The sequence below is a fragment of the Populus nigra genome, chromosome 8 (genome assembly GCF_951802175.1).
Source record: "Populus nigra chromosome 8, ddPopNigr1.1, whole genome shotgun sequence".
Lineage (NCBI taxonomy): Eukaryota > Viridiplantae > Streptophyta > Magnoliopsida > Malpighiales > Salicaceae > Populus > Populus nigra.
Genome location: NC_084859.1, coordinates 9,374,119 through 9,394,412, shown reverse-complemented (window position 1 = coordinate 9,394,412; position 20,294 = coordinate 9,374,119). Strand labels below are relative to the sequence as shown.

The following is a 20,294-nucleotide window of genomic DNA, read 5'->3' as shown; positions in this document are numbered from 1 at the left end:
AATTAGATATTTGCATTAGCTTTTTAATTTACACTTTGAATTTTTTATATAAAAAAATACATTGAAGTAACATGTGCACCCAATATTATTTTTTAAAAAAATTATAACCAATAATAAAACACGAGTTAGATAGCTAGTAAGAAGTATAATATCGAGAAACATACTCTTTACTCAGATATTATATCTATATTCGATTAGTTTCACTACAAAATGTATTTTAATACTTGATTTTCAACTCCAACGTGGGTGTGGTAGGTCTCTTTAAATATGTGTAGTTGCAAAAGGTATATAATATTTGGATACAGAATGTGTGAACATTACTTCTATTTATATAAAATTTATTGACTAAAATAAATAAAAATATAATAGATTAATTTAAACCTTTAGAAAAGCTAGGAATATGCTAATAGCTATTAACATGCTTCTTTTTTGTAGAGGATGGTGTTAAATAATACAATATACATTTATCAGGGTGAGAATTATACCAATGAAAAAAAAAATCAAAGATTGTTTAGGGTGTTCGAAAATGTAGTAATGATTGTTTTTTAAAGTGTTTTTCATTTAAAAATATATTAAAATAATAATTTTTATTTTTAAAAAATTATTTTTGACACCAACACATCAAAATAATCTGAAAATACTAAATTAATTTAAAATAAAAAAAATAATTAAAATAACTTTAAAAATATTTTTAAAATACAAAAACAAACAAACACGAACTTCTACAAGCATTCGTGTTCGAATTCAATTCTTTTGAAAAGTCTTTTATGTTATGCAAAAACACTTGTTGTGAATAGATTTTTTTTTTTTTTTTTTGGTCTATGAGAATGCCAATCCTATATAAATGGTTAGTGTTCCTGAGCAAGTATAAAAAATATGGGCACTACAGCTTCTCACCGCTTGTTCCAGCTCCTCACTCTTTTTGCTGCCTTGCAGAGTCCATTTCTAGCTGCACAAAAGGCAACATGTCTTCTTTTATTATTCTTAAGCTGACACATGTGTCTGTATACAGTCTTATGTGGTTTACATGGGGAGACACTCATGTTTATGAACCTTCTTCCTCTTATGGTTTCAGGGTTGGGTATTTAAAAAAAAAAAATTAAGTTTTTAATATTAAATTAAATAAAAATTAAGTTTTATAAATTTTTTTTTAAGGTTATTATAGTTTTATAACCCGGGTTATAGATTAAGTTAATTAACTTATTTTTTTGTTATTTTTTAATTGATTTTTTTTATAACCTAAGATATAGGTTAGGTTAATTAGCTCATTTATTTTTTTTTATTGATTTTTTTATATATATTTCATTTTTCAATATTTATTTTGATTTGTATTCGATAAAGTTATTTTGTTCTTATGACTCGGTTCATGAATTTAGTTTATTAACTTCTGTGGTTTTTCATATTTTTTTTTAATTTCATCCTTCAATATTAGATTAATCGAGAATTAAGTTTTATAATTTGTTAAATTCGATTTATTTTTTATGGGATTATCTCGGTTTCATGATTTAAGTTTGATAGATTAATCCAAGTTAATTCAACTTATTTTTATAATTAAATTTTATTTTTAATTTTATCTTTTAATATTAAATTAATAAAAAAATTAGATTTAATTAAAAAAAAAGAGGTGTATTTGCTTGCTATCTTATGGGGAATGATATAGTACTTTCCTAATGAATCTAGCTTTATACTTTGCGTGCCTAAGCCTAGCTCAGTCAAAGGAGCTAGCTAGCATTTGGCTTTGGTATATTAAACTATTATATATATATATATATATATATAAGAAATAACTACGTTCATACTTTGTGATGAATAATTGAATAAGAATCGCTTTACTTGCACTTCTCAATCTTACACAGAATGCATGGTTTTCTGTCTTTTTAGTGAGCTCCATGCAGCGCGTGCTAATTAGCTTGTCTGTAGGTATAATATGAAATCAATCTTCATTAATTCATCTGGCAGAGAGAAGAACAGATGCTTTGTCGTTGAATGAGTGCTATCTAGTAAGTACTTCCACGGATCGATATACTGCTAATTAATTGTTTCAAGGTGAGTAAAGTTTCATTCTGAATAGAAGAGTACCCCACTGCATGTGTGTGTGTGTGTGTGTGTGTGTCACGTACGTAGCATAATAAATGATTTTAATTGTATATATGTAAATGAGTCGTGATTATTATCTTACGTTTTAGGAGCAATATAATTAATCATGAAACTGCATGATACAAATTTTCAGTTGCTGACCTGATTGTTTCATGTGGAGATCGATGACTATAAAAATGCCACACTTTCCTGGACAACTCAAGAAACTTTGGAGCAAATGGGAGATTGTAGGGATGGTTTTGTTTAGTCTTTTTCTGCAAATCCTTCTCATCATGTTTGGTTCTCGGAGGAAGCGCATTACAAGAATCTGGATCAGAATTCTTGTTTGGTCTTCTTACTTGCTGGCAGACATGGTAGCCACTGTTGCTTTGGGTGTTCTTTCCAGGAGCCAGCTTGGAGAAATGGGTGACATTCAGTTTGCAAAAGAAAACAGTTCACTTCGTGCGTTGTGGGCACCTTTCCTTCTCGTGCACCTTGGTGGCCCAGACACAATCACAGCTTTCTCCATCGAGGACAATGAGCTGTGGTTGAGGCATTTGCTTAACCTTCTAGTTCAAGGTTCTGTGGCTTTTTATGTTGTCTTAAAGTCTTGGGATTTCAGTGTCCTCTCATTTATAACAATTTTTATGTTATTTTCCGGAATTGCCAAGTATGGGGAGAGGACTTGGGCGCTCAGATCTTCAAGTACCGAGAACATCAGAAACTCTTTGCTCTCAACCCCGCCTCGCCTGCGATTAGATACAAAGAGTATAATGGTTGTTCCGCGAGGACACCGTATTCCTGATCGGAACAACTATCTTCATCAAGCTTATTATCTATTCAAGATGTCCTTGTATCTCTTTGAAAATCTTATCCTCAGCCTTACTGAACTGAAGGACAGCCACTCTATCATTTCTTGCCAATCATCAAAGGATGCTTTCAAGTTGGTAGACTTGGAGCTCGGATTCATCTTTGATAGACTTTATACTAAGGCTCCCATAGTTTATTCCCGAAAAGGAGTTTTTCTTCGCTCCCTTACCTTCTCCTCCTCTTTCATTACACTAGTTTCCTTCTCATTCTTCGTTGACAAGCATCGCTGCTCACCCATCAATGTTGCTACAACTTATCTGTTACTAGCTGGAGCTCTTGGTTTGGAGGTTTATGCAATGTTACAACTCGTTTTCTCTGATTGGACAATGATTTGGTTAACTAGGTTTACAAGCACACGAAGTAATCCCATTGGTAATGCCATTTACTCCCTTCGTGCATATTTAGCCAATGAAAAGAGGTGGTCAGGGTCCATGGCACAGTGCAACCTGATAAGTTCTAGCTTTGCAATCAAAACAATCAAGAGTTTGAGCAAGTTTATCGGAATCGATCAAGAAACATTGAAGCACTTGCACGTAAGTTGGGAGCATATAAATGACAATTTGAAAGATCTGATCTTCGAAAATCTTCTTGAGAAGGGGAATGAGATTATAGAGCATCTCCAAGATAAGGAGAACCGACGTACTAGACTACTAGCTCAAAGGGGGGATGGTGTGCTTGAGAAGATGAAAAGGCTAGAAGAATTCCGCTGGTGCACAACGTCTGTGGAATTTAACCAAAGCCTCTTTATTTGGCACATTGCTACTGATCTTTGCTACTATGTTGATCAGAAGTTCCATTCGAAACAAAGGATGTCTAAATTACTATCTGATTACATGTTCTATCTTCTGATCTTGAAACCAAATATGCTTCCCAAGGGAATTAGTGATTCAGGGTCTAGATATCGAGATGCGAGTGACGAGGTGGAGAGATTTTTCCAAGTAGGAAAGAAAGAGCCATCAAATGGTACTGCAAGGGAAGCTCGCATGACATTGTTCCAGGCGAAGCAGGAGGAGTTGGAAGATGCCATAGCAATTCCTATTGATACGACGCCAACAATTCCTGGAGCATATGGAAGCAGCAAGTACCTGCTCGTCCATGGGTGTAAGCTAGCTCAACAATTGCAGAAGTTGGAAGCAGAAAAGTGGAAGGTCATAAGTGAGGTTTGGGTTGAAATGCTCACTTACGCTGCAGGTCATTGCGAATGGAGAGACCATGCCCAGCAACTTAAAAGTGGTGGAGAGCTACTCACTCATGTCCGACTTCTTATGGCACACCTAGGTTTAAGCCAACAATATCAGGAAATTCTTCTTAGTTGACTGCATTTGATACTTTTTCAACAAATTAGTCCAGTAATTAACAGGTTGAAATGTTGAGATGATTTCTTTTAAAAAGATTAGATGATCTTTTTCGAATTATTTTTTATTCATTTGCAAGCTGTGAAACATTCTGTATTATGTAATTTCAACCGCTAACTACAAACTATACTGTCAAGATTATGCATTTGTGTGCTGATTCTACAGGCAATGGGCTCCAGGTTCATTCGTACTCTTGCCAGGCAAAAGGAAAGAACTCTTGTTGGAGATTCCACCTTCCATATCGTATTTTCCTCTAACCAGCTGCTCTTCTTTTCCCTGTAATGAAACACATGGTCTATGAAAATATGATAATTAGATTCAAGTAAATGTATCATGATTTTTCTTTTCATCTAACCAAAATCAGCAGCAATAATTACAAGGAGAAATTACCATGAGCATAAATATAATCTCTCGATTCCACGTGCGGTATAGTGATGGAAAAATCGACTTGCTTTCTATTTCAAAAATGAACCATTACAGGTTGCAGACCTCCAATAAGTGATGATTAATGCTGTCAACATTAATGGAGTAAAAGAAAAAATAAAAATAAATCAGCCCCTTCCTGCTGCTTCCAGTTTTGGGTTATTTCAGTATACAAATTGATTGTAAATAAGAAACCAAGCATCAGATACACTAAGAAAGAATGCCTGTGCTTGAAATTAGGGCTCACGGTATGAACAGAACTTTGCTTCTAAGAAAATGACTTGTCATTGCATTACATCTTTTACTTCAGAAAACGTTCAATGTTCTCTCAGGTGAAAAACAATAAGCCATTTGATCTACTTGGAGTCGGAACAGATCCACCTAACCCTATTTGCTTGCGTGCAAACAAGATCCAATCTAGAGAGTATTGAGTAGTTTTCACCAGCAAGCATTAATCTAATAATATGCTAAGATACGAGATCACCAAATCCTGAACGTAAGAAAATGCTTTTCATAAGAAATATTTAGTCTCCTTTTACATGAAAGCAGGCAGAGGAATGAATTTCACAAAAATCCTACACCGTCTCATTAGTGCCCCAACCCCCAAAGAAATGAAAAGAAAAACCCAAAACCGTGAGACGCACGTGGGGCCCAAAATCCAATGGTGTAGAATTTTTGCGAAATCCATTCTTGTACTTTGCTTTAATGTCAACTTACAGCATTGAACAAGCAAAATAAACACATGACAGGCAACTGGAACCTCCATTTGCACTCTTTAAGCCGCTAGATGAACTTGAACTAGGGCGAGCTATTCACCACCAAATCAAATGATCATACACAACAATGATAACTATAATAAATTAGATGGTCCGCTGATGCAATCTCCACGGCCATTTAGGGGATTACTCCATATAATTACAGATCTGCTGGGCTCCAATCCAACTACAGCTTTGCTGCTACCAATCCAAACTGTGGAAGAAAGTGCTTAAAAGTTTTAGCAATGTAGGAACAGAGATACTAATATGCTTTCAGTGATAGCAAATACCATTTAATCACCCTGAAACCATGAGAAGCTAGTACATATTGAATAAATGCAGCAATAGTAATGCACCTTGCAATAAATGAAACTCATCTCTCTCTCATGCAAAATTCTATCAGTGAAAACATGCAGCTATTCTTACATGCAAATCCAACATGATTTTAGGCATTGTACTAAATCAGAAAATCAAAAAAGGCAAATCCTTCCATGCATTAAATGATGAGTGATGAATTTATGCACTACTTTTCTTTCTAGACCCATGTTAGTTGCTTGTCATCAATGCAAAGAGACCAGGAACTACATTCTTGGCAAGCAGTTTTACCGGCATTGAAAGGACATGCAGAGCAATCTCTAATTTGTGCAGACTGTAAATTTCACACACGCACAATTGCAAGATGAAATTAAATTCTCACCAGCAAAGTCTAGGCAGTTAAATCAAACTGCATTGAGTCCATATCAGAAACAAAAACCTAAATCAATTAAAACCGTGTAATCTGCTGCACCATTGGAGAAGCAGTTGACTGTGAAACCAACTGCTCTGAACTTGGTGAAGGTCTTATCAGGTGATTAGTAACAGCTGGGTTGCCATGTCCTTGTCTTATCATCTCTTTAGGATTGATATTATTTTCTTCAGGCTGAGAGGACTCCATCAATGCACGAATCTGACTCAACATTACGAGTGAAAGAAAAAGCTTTAGAACCCCACAAGAAGGGGCGGGGGGGGGGGTGTTTGTAAGAAAAAAACATATATGGAGAGTGTAGTTACCATATCAAGACGCTTCTTGTGGAGATCACTAGGCAACTGCATATTTTAAACCCAATGTCAACATGTATTTTGCATGAAATATTAATGAATTTTTGCAGTGGTTCAAGAATGACCAACATGATCATCTGTAGATGTGTGTGTGTGTGTGTGTGTGTTAGTAGGAAATGACATGACTGGTTACAGGATTATAATGGTTTATAATCAAATCAAATGAAGTTCTAGAATAATAATTGATAAGCTTCATAATTTGCATGATAAAAAAATATTATTATGAAATTTACCTTAAAAAATATCAAAAGTTCATAAAAAGAACTGTAGATACAAAACTTTGGACTTCCATCAGATTCATCCAACGTACATTGTACTTCATCTTAATAAAGTTATTTGACATTGATAATGAGAAGAAAAAAAATACTATAATTAACAGATATTCCAAATGCTTACAGGTTTACTTTGGTGCTTCCTCTCTTCCGATGAAAATCCAGGAATTGTCAAATGCCAGTTTTTCTCTGCACTCAGTTTTCAAGTATCAAACTCATAAAAAAACTCCTTATGCTTCACTTCAAAATAAGAAAGCAAAAGCAATTTATCAATATCATTGTTAACTAACATGCAGTGCATGCTATAATAGATCCATTTTTTTTATTGGGGGGGGGGGGGGGGGGGGGGATGTCCCATGAGCCAAGCCATGTCATTCAAACTATGCAGTAAAAAAGGAAATATGAATTCAAATTCCTACCCTGTATAATAAATCACCTAAAGGGCCACGGTGATTTTGACTACTTCTGGTTTTCAAATTCGAGTAATGTTGTTCAAACTTGGTTTGAGAAAATAAATAAATATTTCATCAATGGACTCATTACCCTTTATATATATGATCCATGCAGGATACAAACCAAAATTAATCAGATTTTTTCACGACAAGGAATTTTTAAAAGACAGTTTTAACTATAACATTCTTGACAGAAACCTAAAGTTCAGCCAGCTGAACAAAAGTTATTCACTACACATCTAAGCAAAAATTATTCCTTTCTCTATTTTCTTATTAACAAATCATGACAGTGAATAACTTGTCATATATGATAACAATGACACCATTGGTGTAGATAAGAAACCAAAAGAAAGCATATATGATAACAATGAAGTCAAATGGATTACATGAAACCACTGGTAAGCCTTACAGCAACTGGAGTTCACTCATTGCTCACCATGCATGTTCCACAACCACTTGCGCAGCTCCTACTTTTTTTAATCAGATACTCTACCCTCATTCTCTTTCTAATCAATAAGAGCATTCTATAAAACCAAAGACTAAATCTGTGCGCCACATATCAATGTTCCAACATATGACATAAAATTGCTGATGCAAATACTATATGTTGAAGCACAAACCTAAGTGCAGCAATATATCTTTGGACTCTAAAGTTGAAGATTTCCGATGCTTAGCCAAACTGCAAGCAAATGCAGTCACCTGCATTTTGATAGCAGAAATAAGTTTCTCTAACAAACATTTGAAAGTAAAGGAGTTAATTCATCCTCCACGAATGTTATTGCATAATATTTGGTAGACAAGTTAAACAGTAATAACATGATCATGAATGCAATAACTACTCATAAAAATACCATGAATTATAGGCTTACATTTCTCAGGATAGAGCAGATCCAACCAAAAACTCCAAGCAATATTTAATTGCTTATCCTACATGATTTATAATTTATCCATGTTTTTTTTTTTACCTGAACGAACCAGTTCTATTGCTAATCCATGAACAAAAGAAGACTTCTTCCACTAATTTAGGGAGTGTGTAGGACCATTAGAACCAAAAGGAGTAAAAACAATACAGCATATTGCATTTCAGAAAACTACAAAGTAGGATTTGAGTAGTCTACATATTGAAATGAATGCATGTACCTACATATTGAAATGAATGCATGTACCATTGACCACTGTTTTCACGCTTCGCCACAAAACCTGAGTAGTTGACCATATCAAAATTCATCCTAAATGAGGGGGCTATCCACAAGAACAGTTGAGCAATGCAATAAAGAAGGTTAAACAGCACAAGAATTACTACAGAAGTTTTTCATGCAAGAAAATTAAGGAAATTGCTCATACATTAATGAAGGTTCTCATAGAAGGTGACATTTGATGACATCAAGAACAAGCTTTTATGTTTGATACTGCTATTCAAACTATCAAGTTTTACATCAAATAAAGCTTCTTAAGGGGCCTTTGAAACACTAGGAGAAGGTTTCTTCTCTGATCATATATTCTCTCACTAAGGTTAATTTGGAGATAATAACCCTTTAGCTTTTTTGTAATAAGTAGCTCCTCTCAACTTTTAACGTGCAACCTCTTTGTTGCAAGGCATAAAATTTTACCATTGCACCAGTCAATGGCCCTTAATATCTAACTATAAGTAAATTCTTTGAAAATTCCTTGTTGATTGGGATGAAGTTAAGGAAAAGAAAACCAAAATGAAAGGTCTTCTGAAACCTAAAATGGTTAAACTTCAACAGTCTATAACAGTAATATATTTCTAAGTAAATCTACAACCAAGCAATACTTTTATAATGCAAGATTCAGTGATTGCAACAATTAAAAATCAGGCAAAATATCTGGAGGAAAACTTCCTGTTTTTCACTCACATTGTGCTACGATTCCCACTTGCATTGAAGCCTTAATGAACAGTAAAAACCCCACACTCAATCATGAACTCATCAGTAATATTCATATAAATGCAGAGTAAAAATATTGTGAAGTGCCTAAACTTAAAATCTAAATGCAGTAAAACTTTGAAAAAATAGCACAGAAAACTACGCAAACATGCCATGTCATGTGTGTGTGTGTGTGTGTGAGAGAGAGAGAGAGAGAGACTAAATCTTTATATCTGAAGGAATTCACATACAGCCACACACACACACATGGAGAAAAAGTTGTGAATGTTAGCAAGCCTCACTGAATCAATAAAGTCATCGGCAATTTCCAGAAAAAGTTCTTCAACTTCAGGATCTAGCTTTCCATGTGAATCCACCTGAGTACCCGAAAGATGAAAAACATGGCACATTTATCATGAAGAATTGGAAGACAAGAAAAAACATGGCATAAAGCTAACAGAATAGGAATAGAGAAGAGAAAGTGAAATGCTGAAAAGACCTGTGAAACCAAGTCCTGTATCTTTCTCTTCCCGAGAAGTTGATTAGTTGCTTCTGTTCCTTGGCTTGAACTCCCCCCTGGTGTAGTTGTTCCAGATGCTGTTGCATCTGGCTGTGATCCTGTCAAACTAAGAGTTTTCTGGCCTGGGGGTCCTGGCATCCTTGGAGATTGTTGTTGATGTTGCTGCTGCTGATGCAAAGACACTTGTTGCAACTGTTGCTGTGATTGTTGCTGTTGCTGTTGCTGTAGTAGTTGCTGCTGCTGCTGCTGCTGCTGCTGCTGCTGTAGTTGTTGGTGTCCGATTTGGGGCTGCTGCTGTACCAGCTGGGATAACTGTTGTGAGTTCAGTGCCATTGAATTCTGGTGCAGTTGACCAGATGAAGCCAATTGCTGCTGCAAGAGAGCCTGTGACTGCCTTTGAAGACGGAGTGAAGGTGAGGCAGGACCAGACATAGTTGGCATTTGCTTCAACCACTGTTGCTGTGACAGAGAGCTCTGCATCATAGTTGGCTGTGCATTCTGAGCCAGCCCTGAAATCTGATGGTTCATATATGCCAGTGATTGTGTTCTTTGTAGGCTTTGAACCTGCAATTTCAGAGAGATGATCATGCACACAAATCAAAAGTAAAGCACATGATTGCAAAAGTTACACGTTGCAACAACAAAACTAAAAGGAGAATGACCAGTAAACATTTTTCTGTTCTTACAGAAGGAAGGATCAAATACTCGATCATAGAAAAGAGGATTACTTGATTCTTGGAAAGCCCAATGGCTAAAGTGAGTAGTAATATGCTGTTTTATTCACTCGGTGCTTTAATGAAAGAAAAAACAATTAACCAATTCATCAAAAGAAGTACGTGTATATCCCATACAACATGTAAGTGCAAGAACCAAATAACATGAGAATGCACATTACTTCTCACATTCAAGTCCATTTATGCTTATTAAGTATAATTACAGAACCACGCATCATGAAAAACACTAAAACAAATTGCAGAAGCATAAGAGAGCCAAGGTTGAAAAACCACCCTTTACAAGAAAACAACTGCCTTATACAGTATGACTCTTCAGAGAAATAGGACTTGCTAGCAAAAATTATACAAGTAAAAAATGATTAAGAACATCATTTTGAAATTACAAAAATTTGAACCGAGCTTTACAGAAACTGGAGTCATCAAATCCAGTTACTGGAAAGAGAAGAAGGTGATGTGATCAGAGAAAACTCAAACCTGAGAGGTGAGCGAATTTTGTTGCACCAGTTGCTGCCTCATTGACCCTGCACTCATTCGCTGTTGAGCATATGCAAGTGCCCCACTAGGTCTTAGTTGTGACAAATTTAGCGATCCCATCACTCCCATTGCTTGTATCCCCTGCAAGGACTGCCCCGGAGAATCACCAGAATGGAATTGGGACCCTTGGGCTAACCCAGCTTTCTGCCTCGGCTACATCCAAAAGTGCAATTGTTTTAGAAAAAATCGTTAATCTGATCATTTATATTATTTTTCTGGCTTAATCACAAATGTATTAAATAATCAGCTTGAGACGGAAGCAACAGATTCTATTGATCCAATCAACTACTCGATCATACAATGATTAAAAAGAAGCACACTGTTTTCTAAGCTTATCATCCGCTGAATTCAATTCGTTGAGCTCAGAAATATTATGTAATTGGATATCCTTTTAAAATTTAAGTATTTAAACAGTAATATACTATCAATTGATCATCACGTAGAAATGATTTTCATATACCACTGACATCCAGCAAAAAATTTCAAGTAATTTGTCACCTGTAAGTACTAAGCACTACAATAAGTAGATTTCATATCCCAAATAGCAATAAACAATAATTTGATCGATACTAATATAATTTTTCAACTTGAAAAAAAAAAAAAAAAACCTAGCCTTTACCTAGCCAAACAACTGCGCCACAAATTCAATGAATAGATCACTATCGTTACTGCATATTGTTGAGTACCCTATAATTAGTAACTCTGAAACACCCTCATCAAAACTAATTTGACTCATGAACTGCCTAAAAAAAAACTCCTAAAACAAAACAATCTTAATTGCTGCCTTTGAAAACCAAAGCAGATCACTAACATAATCCATTGAAATTTTCTGACAAACTCACACCAATACATAAAACATCATCATCATCAACAACAACAACAACAAAAAACATCCATAATTCTTACCAACGCTAACAAATGTATCGAGAGCACAAATTACACTAACAATTATGTTCAACAAACGCATTAACCAAAAACAGCGACTTCGTAAGCAAAACACTATAAAAGTGGTAACTTTAAACCAATCAAACACTTACTGAAGCCAACAATTGTGAGGGCAAGTTCAACTGAGCGGCAGCAGCTGCGCCGGTGAACATAGGAAGGCCAGTCTGGCCGAGAAGTGCTGAGCGAGACAAATTGGCACCACCCAATTGTTGATTCTGCTGCGAATTCTGTTGAATTGAAGCAGACCCACCAAAATTCATTTGCCCGTATAAGCCCTGTTGCTGCTGCCTCAAAACGCCACCGTATTGGTTCTGTTGTTGTTGGTTAATTTGGCTCAAGCGTGACATGGAAGGAGATCTTTGAAGGGTTTGTTGGATTTGATAGCCTGAAATTGCGGTGACATTCTGCTGCTGCGGTTGTTGCTGCAAAACCGGTTGCTGTTGCTGTTGCTGTTGCTGTTGTGGAGGTTGGAGAGAAGGCGAAGAGGAGATTTGGGAGTGGTCCAGTGAAGGACAGGAAGAGATATGTGTGTTTTGAGGTAAATTGGATAGGTTTTGTGTCTGTGTCTGTGTTAAGTTCGTCGTGTTAGTGTTCGTCAAGGTTGCTGCTTGTTGTGGTTGTGGTTGTGGTTGTGACGATGGGTCTATAATTGTATTCGGAGAAGGGAGAGGTTTAGGCGAAGAGGCTGCAGCAGCAGCAGCAGCAGCTGCATTTTCTGCCATGGATTGGATTGGGTTGGAACCGAAGATTTATGGGTTTTCTTAATTTTACTTAAAAATTCATTCTTTCGATGAATTGAGTGACTGTAGCCTGGGTTCTTGCAGAGTTAAAGAGGGAGAGGGGAGGACAAGGAGGAGGATGACTCAGTGTAGCCTGATAAGCAGAGGGAATGATGCATGTGCGTGATCTCGGCCATACACGTAGCTGTCGAATTTGAGGCTGGAGGGGTATGGACTGTAGGCCGTACACGTGTGGAGATGGGTCAATAGACTTTGGTGGTCAAAGCATGTGGCTTGATTAGATTGAAGAGTGACTTTAAGAAATGAAAAGTCAATCATAAAATAAGAAGCAAATAATCGAAGGACATACTCTTGTAGTTAGTGCTTATCTAATTTCTTTTTTCTCTCCTTTTCTTTTTTGAACCAAAGAAATATAGAAAAAGAATAGTGAGCGAGCGACTCACTTATAAGTTCTCCCTCTAATATTCTTCAATATCAACCACAAAAATTATATTTATTTTTATATTTTAAAAATACTTTTAAAAAACTTTAAAATTTTTTACTTTTTTACTTTAAAATGATATTTTTTTATTATTTTTAAATCACTCTCATCCACTAATATCAAAAATATTAAAAGTGGTTGAATTTTCCTGTGTCAATGGAGTTCGATTTTTAACGCACTAACTCTCCTTAATTTTTAAAGTATTTTTTTAAAATAAATATATTAAAATAATATTTTTATTTTATTTTTAAAAAAATAATTTAATTTGAAATAAAAATAATTTTAAAAACTTGGGTTGAACCGTGCCAAACACCCCTCAAAAGTCTTCTCCATATTGGTTTTTGTCCTTCTTTGTGCAAAGCTTTTTTGCACGTATCTTTAGGCTCTTGTAACAGTTTCACTTCCGATTATAGTAGAGGACTTTTAATTACACTATGCATGGCCTTGACCTTGAGAATCATTAGCCATGCAACTGTTCTTCGTTGCATTATAATTACAATTATAAAATATACTAAAATAATTTTTATAGCAATTTATAGTACTATAGTTTTTTTATAAATTTTATCTTCAAACATTTTTTTTAATTGCAGCCATCTATGAATAAATTAATAATTAAATTTTCAAAACTTTTAAAGAAAAAAAATTCCACAAAAAAGACCAAATGTAAAACAAGAAAAAATATCATGGCCAATCTTAAATTTAAGTGAAAAGGTACTTTTAAGTTAACCTTTTTTTTTTTCTTTTCCAATCCCTATAGTTTTTGAAATTTTAATTTTATTCTAATAATTCATTTTGTTTATTTTTTAATCCATTAGATGTGAGTGTGGAAAGAAAAAGTCATTAAATTATGGTAAAAGAAAGATAAAAAATTTTATTTGTCACTTCTAGACAATAAAAAAAATTAATTTTACTATCAACAAGTTCCATTCAACAATGAGGTCTCATAGGGGTGTTTTTGAACATTTATCCCGCTTGAAAAGATAGTTGAGGTTGAAAGAGAAAAAAAAAATTATCAATTTAATTTTGTGTTTTTGGGCTGTTTTTTGGTTTTTTTATAAATTAATTTTTTCATGTTCTAAGAATGTTTATTTGTTGTTTTTTAGGTAAAGATTGGCTGAAAATAGATTTTTAGATCAAAAAATAGCCCCTTGAGTTTTTCAGCCACTGTTATGTGGTCGGATTCTAAATAAGTAGATAATACACTGTCTGCTTTTATTTCTTTAAAAAATATAAGGACGGGTGGCATACTATCCATCCTTTTATGAATAAAAAAAGGCCAAGCGCACAGGGCTTATCCTTGTAGGCCCATATATGTGCCATTTTCTATAAATGTGTTAGGCTTATTGGGTCACCAAGGTTCAAGTGTCTACTTTTTTTAACTTTATTTTTTTATTTTTTTATTTAATTATAAATTAGTTAAAATAAATTGATTAAGTGTATGTATGGGGTGCCTGACCTAATGGGCATTCGAATTAAAATAAATAAATTAAACAGATTTTTATGATGTTTTTAATAGAATATTATTTACTTTTACGTAGTTTGTGGATAAGATTACATCATTTTTTTTACAAAAAAAAAAAATCTTTCATTTTATCCGATCTCTTTTTTATGGGTTTTTTTTTATATTATCGTTTTATTAAATAAAAATTTGATTCCAAGAAACAAAGTTATTAAATACAACCGAGTTAATTGCTTATGTTTTGAAACCAGATATCTAAATTCACATTTATCTCTCAACTTTCTAATTATGTCTATTTTTAATATTGTTTGATTAAATATAATATTGATTATAAGAAACAAAATTATTAAACACAATTTGATTCATAGCCCATGTTGCAATATTAAACATCTCAATCTATATTTATCTCTCAATTTTTTTTGTTTAGTATTTGGTTATTGTTAATGATTCTTCTTCTTCTTTTGCATTTATTGATACAAATGATTCTTGATTTACTTAATTAAATGCATGCATGTATCACATCTCATCTCTTATACAAAAAGTTATCAACTTACACTTAGTTTCTTTCATAGGCTTCTTCTTCTTCCATCTCTCTTGATGCAAGTTCTTAATTCTCTTATTGAGCTTTATCATCTTGCACCTCCATTTCTCTTTTGGGATGTCACTTGTCTATACGTTTATTTTAATTTCCCAACATTCAACTATATTGAACTAGCTCCAATACCATGTTAGAAATAATTAGGGAATAAATAGATATGATCTAGCCAAGAGTAGTCATATTTAGACAAAGACAATAATTAAAGAAAATTATAGCAACAATGTAACAATTAAAAAAATGAAAGAAGATATTAAAAGTTATCATAAATAAAAGAATTATAAAAGATGCAATTACTTAGCCATGATAAGAGGAGTGGCCAAGACAAATGCAAGAAAGATCTTCTAAAGATGAAGATTCAAGAAATATTGGTAGCAATGTAGTTGTCTAATTAGACTAAAGGAGAAAAAATATATTATAATGGTATAAATAGAACACTTTAAAGATTAAAAGAAAAAAAACGAAGCAACAATAACTTATAAAGCATGAAACAAAGATAGTAGCTAATGAAATGTGTGAAAGCTAAGAGAAATAATAACAAGACAATAATTTAAAGTGCAAAGGAGGTAGCCAAGACCTGGAACAAGCATCACCAACACAATCCAAGTCACAATCCAAGTTTTAAGATGTATAAGACTTCATTCCCTACCATTTCCCCCTCATTATTTCTAACATGGTATTAGAATTAATTCGATCTAGTAGGCATTTTAAGAAATTAAAGCATGGGTGTAGATGCAAGGAGAAAATCTTAAGAGAGAGTAGATGGACAAGTTACATCTAAATACGAAAAATTAGAGGTGCAAGGTGATAATGTATAATAAGAGAATTGAGATCTTGCATCAAGAGAGGTAGAACAAGCCTAAGAGAGAGGCTAAATGCAAGCTAGCAAATCATTGCACAAAAGATAGTGTGATACAAAGGAGATAACACATGAAAAAAAAAAAGCTTTTTCTAAAAAAGATGGAAAATAGCCAAAAAGCCATAACAAGAAAAAAGCAGGAAGCTAATGAGAGTGAGCCAAAATAAAATGGCCACTTGAAAATTCAAATATTAGAAGAAAGATTTTTTGCTAGAGAAAAATGACAGCCACCATAAAAAGAGAAAAATGGGCTTAAGTAAACCATGTTTAAGCAAATGTTATTTTCTAAGGAAGGAAGATTAAAGAGATGACAATGAGATGCTATTAGTAAGTTATGACAAGATGATTCCATGTTTTAAGAGTGATGAGACTTTCAAAATTAAAGGAGAGTATTGAAATTAATTTTGAAGACTTCATTCAAAGTGTTATTTTAGTTCTCTAAAGTGTCTCTTAGATATATGTATAACTATTAAAGATATGTTTATTTTTTTAAGTCTATTGAATTATCATAGACTAAAATAAATATGTATTCAGGTATTGTATTCAAGTCCAACTCTATAGGGACTTCCTCTCTTTTGAGAATAAAGTAATATAAGGTAACTTTTGGTTACTGTCTCGGAACATAAGCGACAAAGATAGTAGAAATAAAAATAAATAGAGATAGAATTATATTTGGTAGTGGTGTACAAAATAGAGTAATTGTCTCTGTATTCTATTTAATTATGATAGACAAGACATGATAAAATATTAATAAATATATAATTTACCCCTAATATATATTACTGTCAAACTTACATATTAAAAAAATAGATATTATTTTTTATACTTTAGTTTATATTGAGTATTAAAATTAATAATATTATAATAATTCTAATTATAAAGCCTAGATTGACTCAGTAGGTCGACATAAGACCTGGCCAATTCAAAGCCTAAACCAGACCGAGTCTAAAAAAAATAATGGAAGAATTGAGTAGACCTAACCCGGTCAAAACCCGGGTTGACCAAAGATAAAATCGGGTAAAAAACCTGTTGACTTTTTTTGGTCAAAATAAGGTTATTTTGATTCATTAAAAAAAATGGTCAACCCGAGTTGACCCTTCGAACCTGTGACCCACGTCTTGACCTGAGTCAACCTCTAGTCAAGTTTTAAAACTTTGATAAAAATCACTTTTATACATAAAACTTTTTCACCTCCCCCCCCCCTCTCTCTCTCCATCTAGATTTTTTAGCCAACCCCTTAAAAATTCAAGAACACCACTTTAACGTAATAAAAAAGTGCTTTTTTTTATTTTGCAAGTTTTTTTTATTAATAGTTTTTCAACAATTTCATCCTTCAAAATTAAATCGGTTGACAATTAAACTTCTTGATTGAACTTTGATCAATGATTCAATGAGTTGCAAGTTCTTAAGATTAAACCAGGTTTAAGAGGTTCGTTTGGGTTTTCTTGATTTTCCCCCCTTTTTTAAACTAATGTTTTCTTCTTCTTCTTTTTAAGATTTACTTTTTTTTTGTGGTTTTTCTTCTATTAGATTAACATTAAGTTGTTTGTTGATAGGTTCAGATATGATTTTTTTTATCTTTTTTTGTTGATTTGTTTTGTCAGTTTATATATTGTTATTGTTTTTTTTATATTATTTAAATTGCCACTTGAATCAATGACTCGAGGCTTGGATTTTTTTTATCCTAGCACTTTTTTTACATCAAATTGTTTTTCTCAAGCCTTGGTGACGCGTGAGCAACATATCTAGTAAAAACAATAAAGGAGAATGAGGTTTAATATGCCTCTAGAAACAAATCACTATTCATTGGAATAGTGATTTGATGACATTGCCCTTGACCATAAAAAAAACTTTAGATTAGCCATTGCTAAATCTAGAATTTTTAAAAGGAATTTTATTTTTTTAATTTAATTTAATTTATTTATTTTATCCTTCAATATTAAATTGATCGAGTATGAGTTTCTTGCTTGAGTTTGTATTTGGAATTTAATGAATTGCAGGTTTAAGAGACTAACTTGGGTTTAAAAGATTTACCAAGGTTTGCTTGATTTTCTTTCTCTTTTTAAGATTATTTTTTTACGGTTTTATCCTCAAATATTTTCTTGCTTTTTTTTTCGCTTCTGTGGGATTTTTTAGTTTTTATATATATAAAAAAAACACGGGTTGCCTTGGTCTTTTTTTTGTGTCTTTGTTAAATTTAGCTTTTCTAAAAGGATTTTTGTTTTTTCAATTAAATTAAATCAATTGATTAGATATAAGCATGTGATATTCGCTTTATAGTATTTTTTTTGTTTTGCATTCTGTGTTGCCAATCTGAGAGTACGACAATCTCTTTCAATTACCTTAATCTTAAATTTTTCTTACTTCTTTAAAAATATTGCAGCACATGAATATCTTTTTTTTTCTTTTTAAATTTATTTATCTCAATTTTATCATTTCACATTTTATTTGTTAGAAATTGATCTTTTATTTACGTCCTTCAACATTGGGTTGTCATAATTGAGCTTCATGATTTTATTCAATTTGATTTCAAATGTGGTTGCCTTGCTATCATAATTGGGTCAAAGATTTTGCGTCTTGACCCGGGTGGGCTCAAATCGAGTTTTTTGGACCTGTTTTTTAATTATATATATTTTCTTGATTTTCAACCCATAACATTTTATTTGCTAGAGATTGAGTTTTAACTTTTTCTTTTTCATTTTTCTTTCTATGGAGTTATCATGTTCTCATTTGAATTATTATAAATTGATTTTTGAAATTTTTTCTTACTTTTTTCTATGAGATTATCTCAATTTTATAGCTATGGTCACAGATTTTGCGAGTTAACCTGATTTAATGGGTTTTTTTATTGCTTTTTTAAGAAAAAATATTAGTTTTGCCCTTCAACATTGATTTTTGTTTTATACGCTGAATGGGCTTGGGTCTGGTCCTTTTTACCTTTTTTCTATTGCATTTTTTTGTTAGTTTATTTATTATAGTTTATTTACTTTTTTATTCATATTATTTAAATTACCAATTAAATCAATGACTCGGGTCTCAAATTTTTTTCTTAGCATTTGTTTTACGTCAAAAAATTTTTATTGGCCTGTGATGGATCGTGTGCCCCAAATCTAGTAAAATCTAGAAACTCAAGTGAAGTGAATAAAAATTAATAGTCTAAATCAAAATTGGGTGCAAACTTAGTTAAGATTTAAGATTACTATAAAGACTTGAAAGTTAAAAAAAAAACTAATTCTTAAAGAGTTAAAGTTAATTTAGGTATAGGTGAATCCCCTAGCCCATTAACCATAAAAACACTTAGATTTACAAGAAAAATCTTAAAAAGTCTCAACTTATAAAAGCAATCATAATTAAAGTCACATCTATTTAAAGTCACTATCTATTTTTCATCTTGATTAGGTTAGACACACACACACACATACAAGCTTATAATATTTGTTTCATGTGAAGTAAAAGGAGGGGATGTTAAGGAATTTGATGATTTTGTAGAAATTCACAAGATTTTACATGATTAATTTATAGTTATGTTAATTTTTTATAATATAATTATGTTAACTACGGATCTAATTAAAAATCTATTGATATATAAAGAACCTTAGAGATTTTTGTGTTTGCGCAAAAAGGTAGGAAAGACAGCTTTTTAATTTGATAAAAAACAACTACAAACCCATCATCCAAAAGCAGCATAAATGCTTCTCTCGGCATCTGAAAGCATTGATTTGAGTAAAATCAGACTATTGGTGTGGGAGACTAATCCCTACAACTAAATTACAATGTAGGGCAAACCAACTCTTCAGTGATATTAACAATAAGGAAAGGTGCCCACAAAACTTGCAATTCTTGAATGAGCATCCCGGGTTGATATCCTCTCATATGCATAATGTCATCCTCCCTTTTATTTCTAATTACTAGGTCATTGCCCTGTGCTCTAAGTAAATCGAATCAAACTTTTTTAAACGTAAAAAATAATGTCAAAAGCATGGATATTTTTTTGACACTGTTATTAAACTTGGTCAAGCGAATCAATCTTGAAATCTCCCGATCCAGCTCCTTACCTAACTTGAGTTTTCAATTTAATTATGTGTGAGCTGACCTAAAGTTAATCGATTGATTTCACGAGTCCAAAGACAATCTAGATGACCAATAAAAATATGGTTGAACTGGTCATCTAGTCCATGAAATAGGATTTACGGAATTTCAACATCCTAGTAAAAACAACTTGTACATTTAAAATAGCATT

At 32.9% G+C, this 20,294-nt stretch overlaps 2 protein-coding genes across 4 annotated transcripts; one reads left to right on the top strand and one right to left on the bottom strand.

The window, feature by feature from the left end:
- Nucleotides 1–1,814: 1,814 nt before the first annotated feature.
- Nucleotides 1,815–4,361, top strand: LOC133701294 (uncharacterized). The gene is made up of 2 exons (XM_062125162.1): nucleotides 1,815–2,046; nucleotides 2,258–4,361. Exon 2 carries the CDS (start codon nucleotides 2,262–2,264, stop codon nucleotides 4,260–4,262), a length of 2,001 nt encoding a protein of 666 aa, XP_061981146.1. The 5' UTR covers nucleotides 1,815–2,046; nucleotides 2,258–2,261; the 3' UTR covers nucleotides 4,263–4,361.
- An 854-nt stretch (nucleotides 4,362–5,215) lies between these two features.
- On the bottom strand, nucleotides 5,216–12,779 carry LOC133701295 (transcription initiation factor TFIID subunit 12b-like). 3 transcript variants are annotated; one of them, XR_009843545.1, is made up of 9 exons: nucleotides 12,013–12,777; nucleotides 10,916–11,128; nucleotides 9,687–10,271; nucleotides 9,490–9,564; nucleotides 7,922–8,000; nucleotides 6,974–7,038; nucleotides 6,530–6,565; nucleotides 6,177–6,425; nucleotides 5,216–5,693 (listed from the first exon to the last, which is right to left on the bottom strand). XR_009843545.1 is itself a non-coding variant. In XM_062125163.1 (8 exons), the coding sequence occupies exons 1-8, from the start codon at nucleotides 12,640–12,642 to the stop codon at nucleotides 6,243–6,245; spliced, it is 1,866 nt and encodes a 621-aa protein (XP_061981147.1). In that variant the 5' UTR covers nucleotides 12,643–12,778; the 3' UTR covers nucleotides 5,216–6,242. The 3 variants fall into 3 exon arrangements, 2 of the variants coding, with proteins under 2 accessions (XP_061981147.1, XP_061981148.1); XM_062125163.1 differs by having other exon boundaries at nucleotides 5,216–6,425; nucleotides 12,013–12,778; XM_062125164.1 differs by lacking the exons at nucleotides 5,216–5,693; nucleotides 6,177–6,425; nucleotides 6,530–6,565; nucleotides 6,974–7,038 and adding an exon at nucleotides 8,446–8,501 and having other exon boundaries at nucleotides 12,013–12,779.
- Between the last annotated feature and the right edge of the window lie 7,515 nt (nucleotides 12,780–20,294).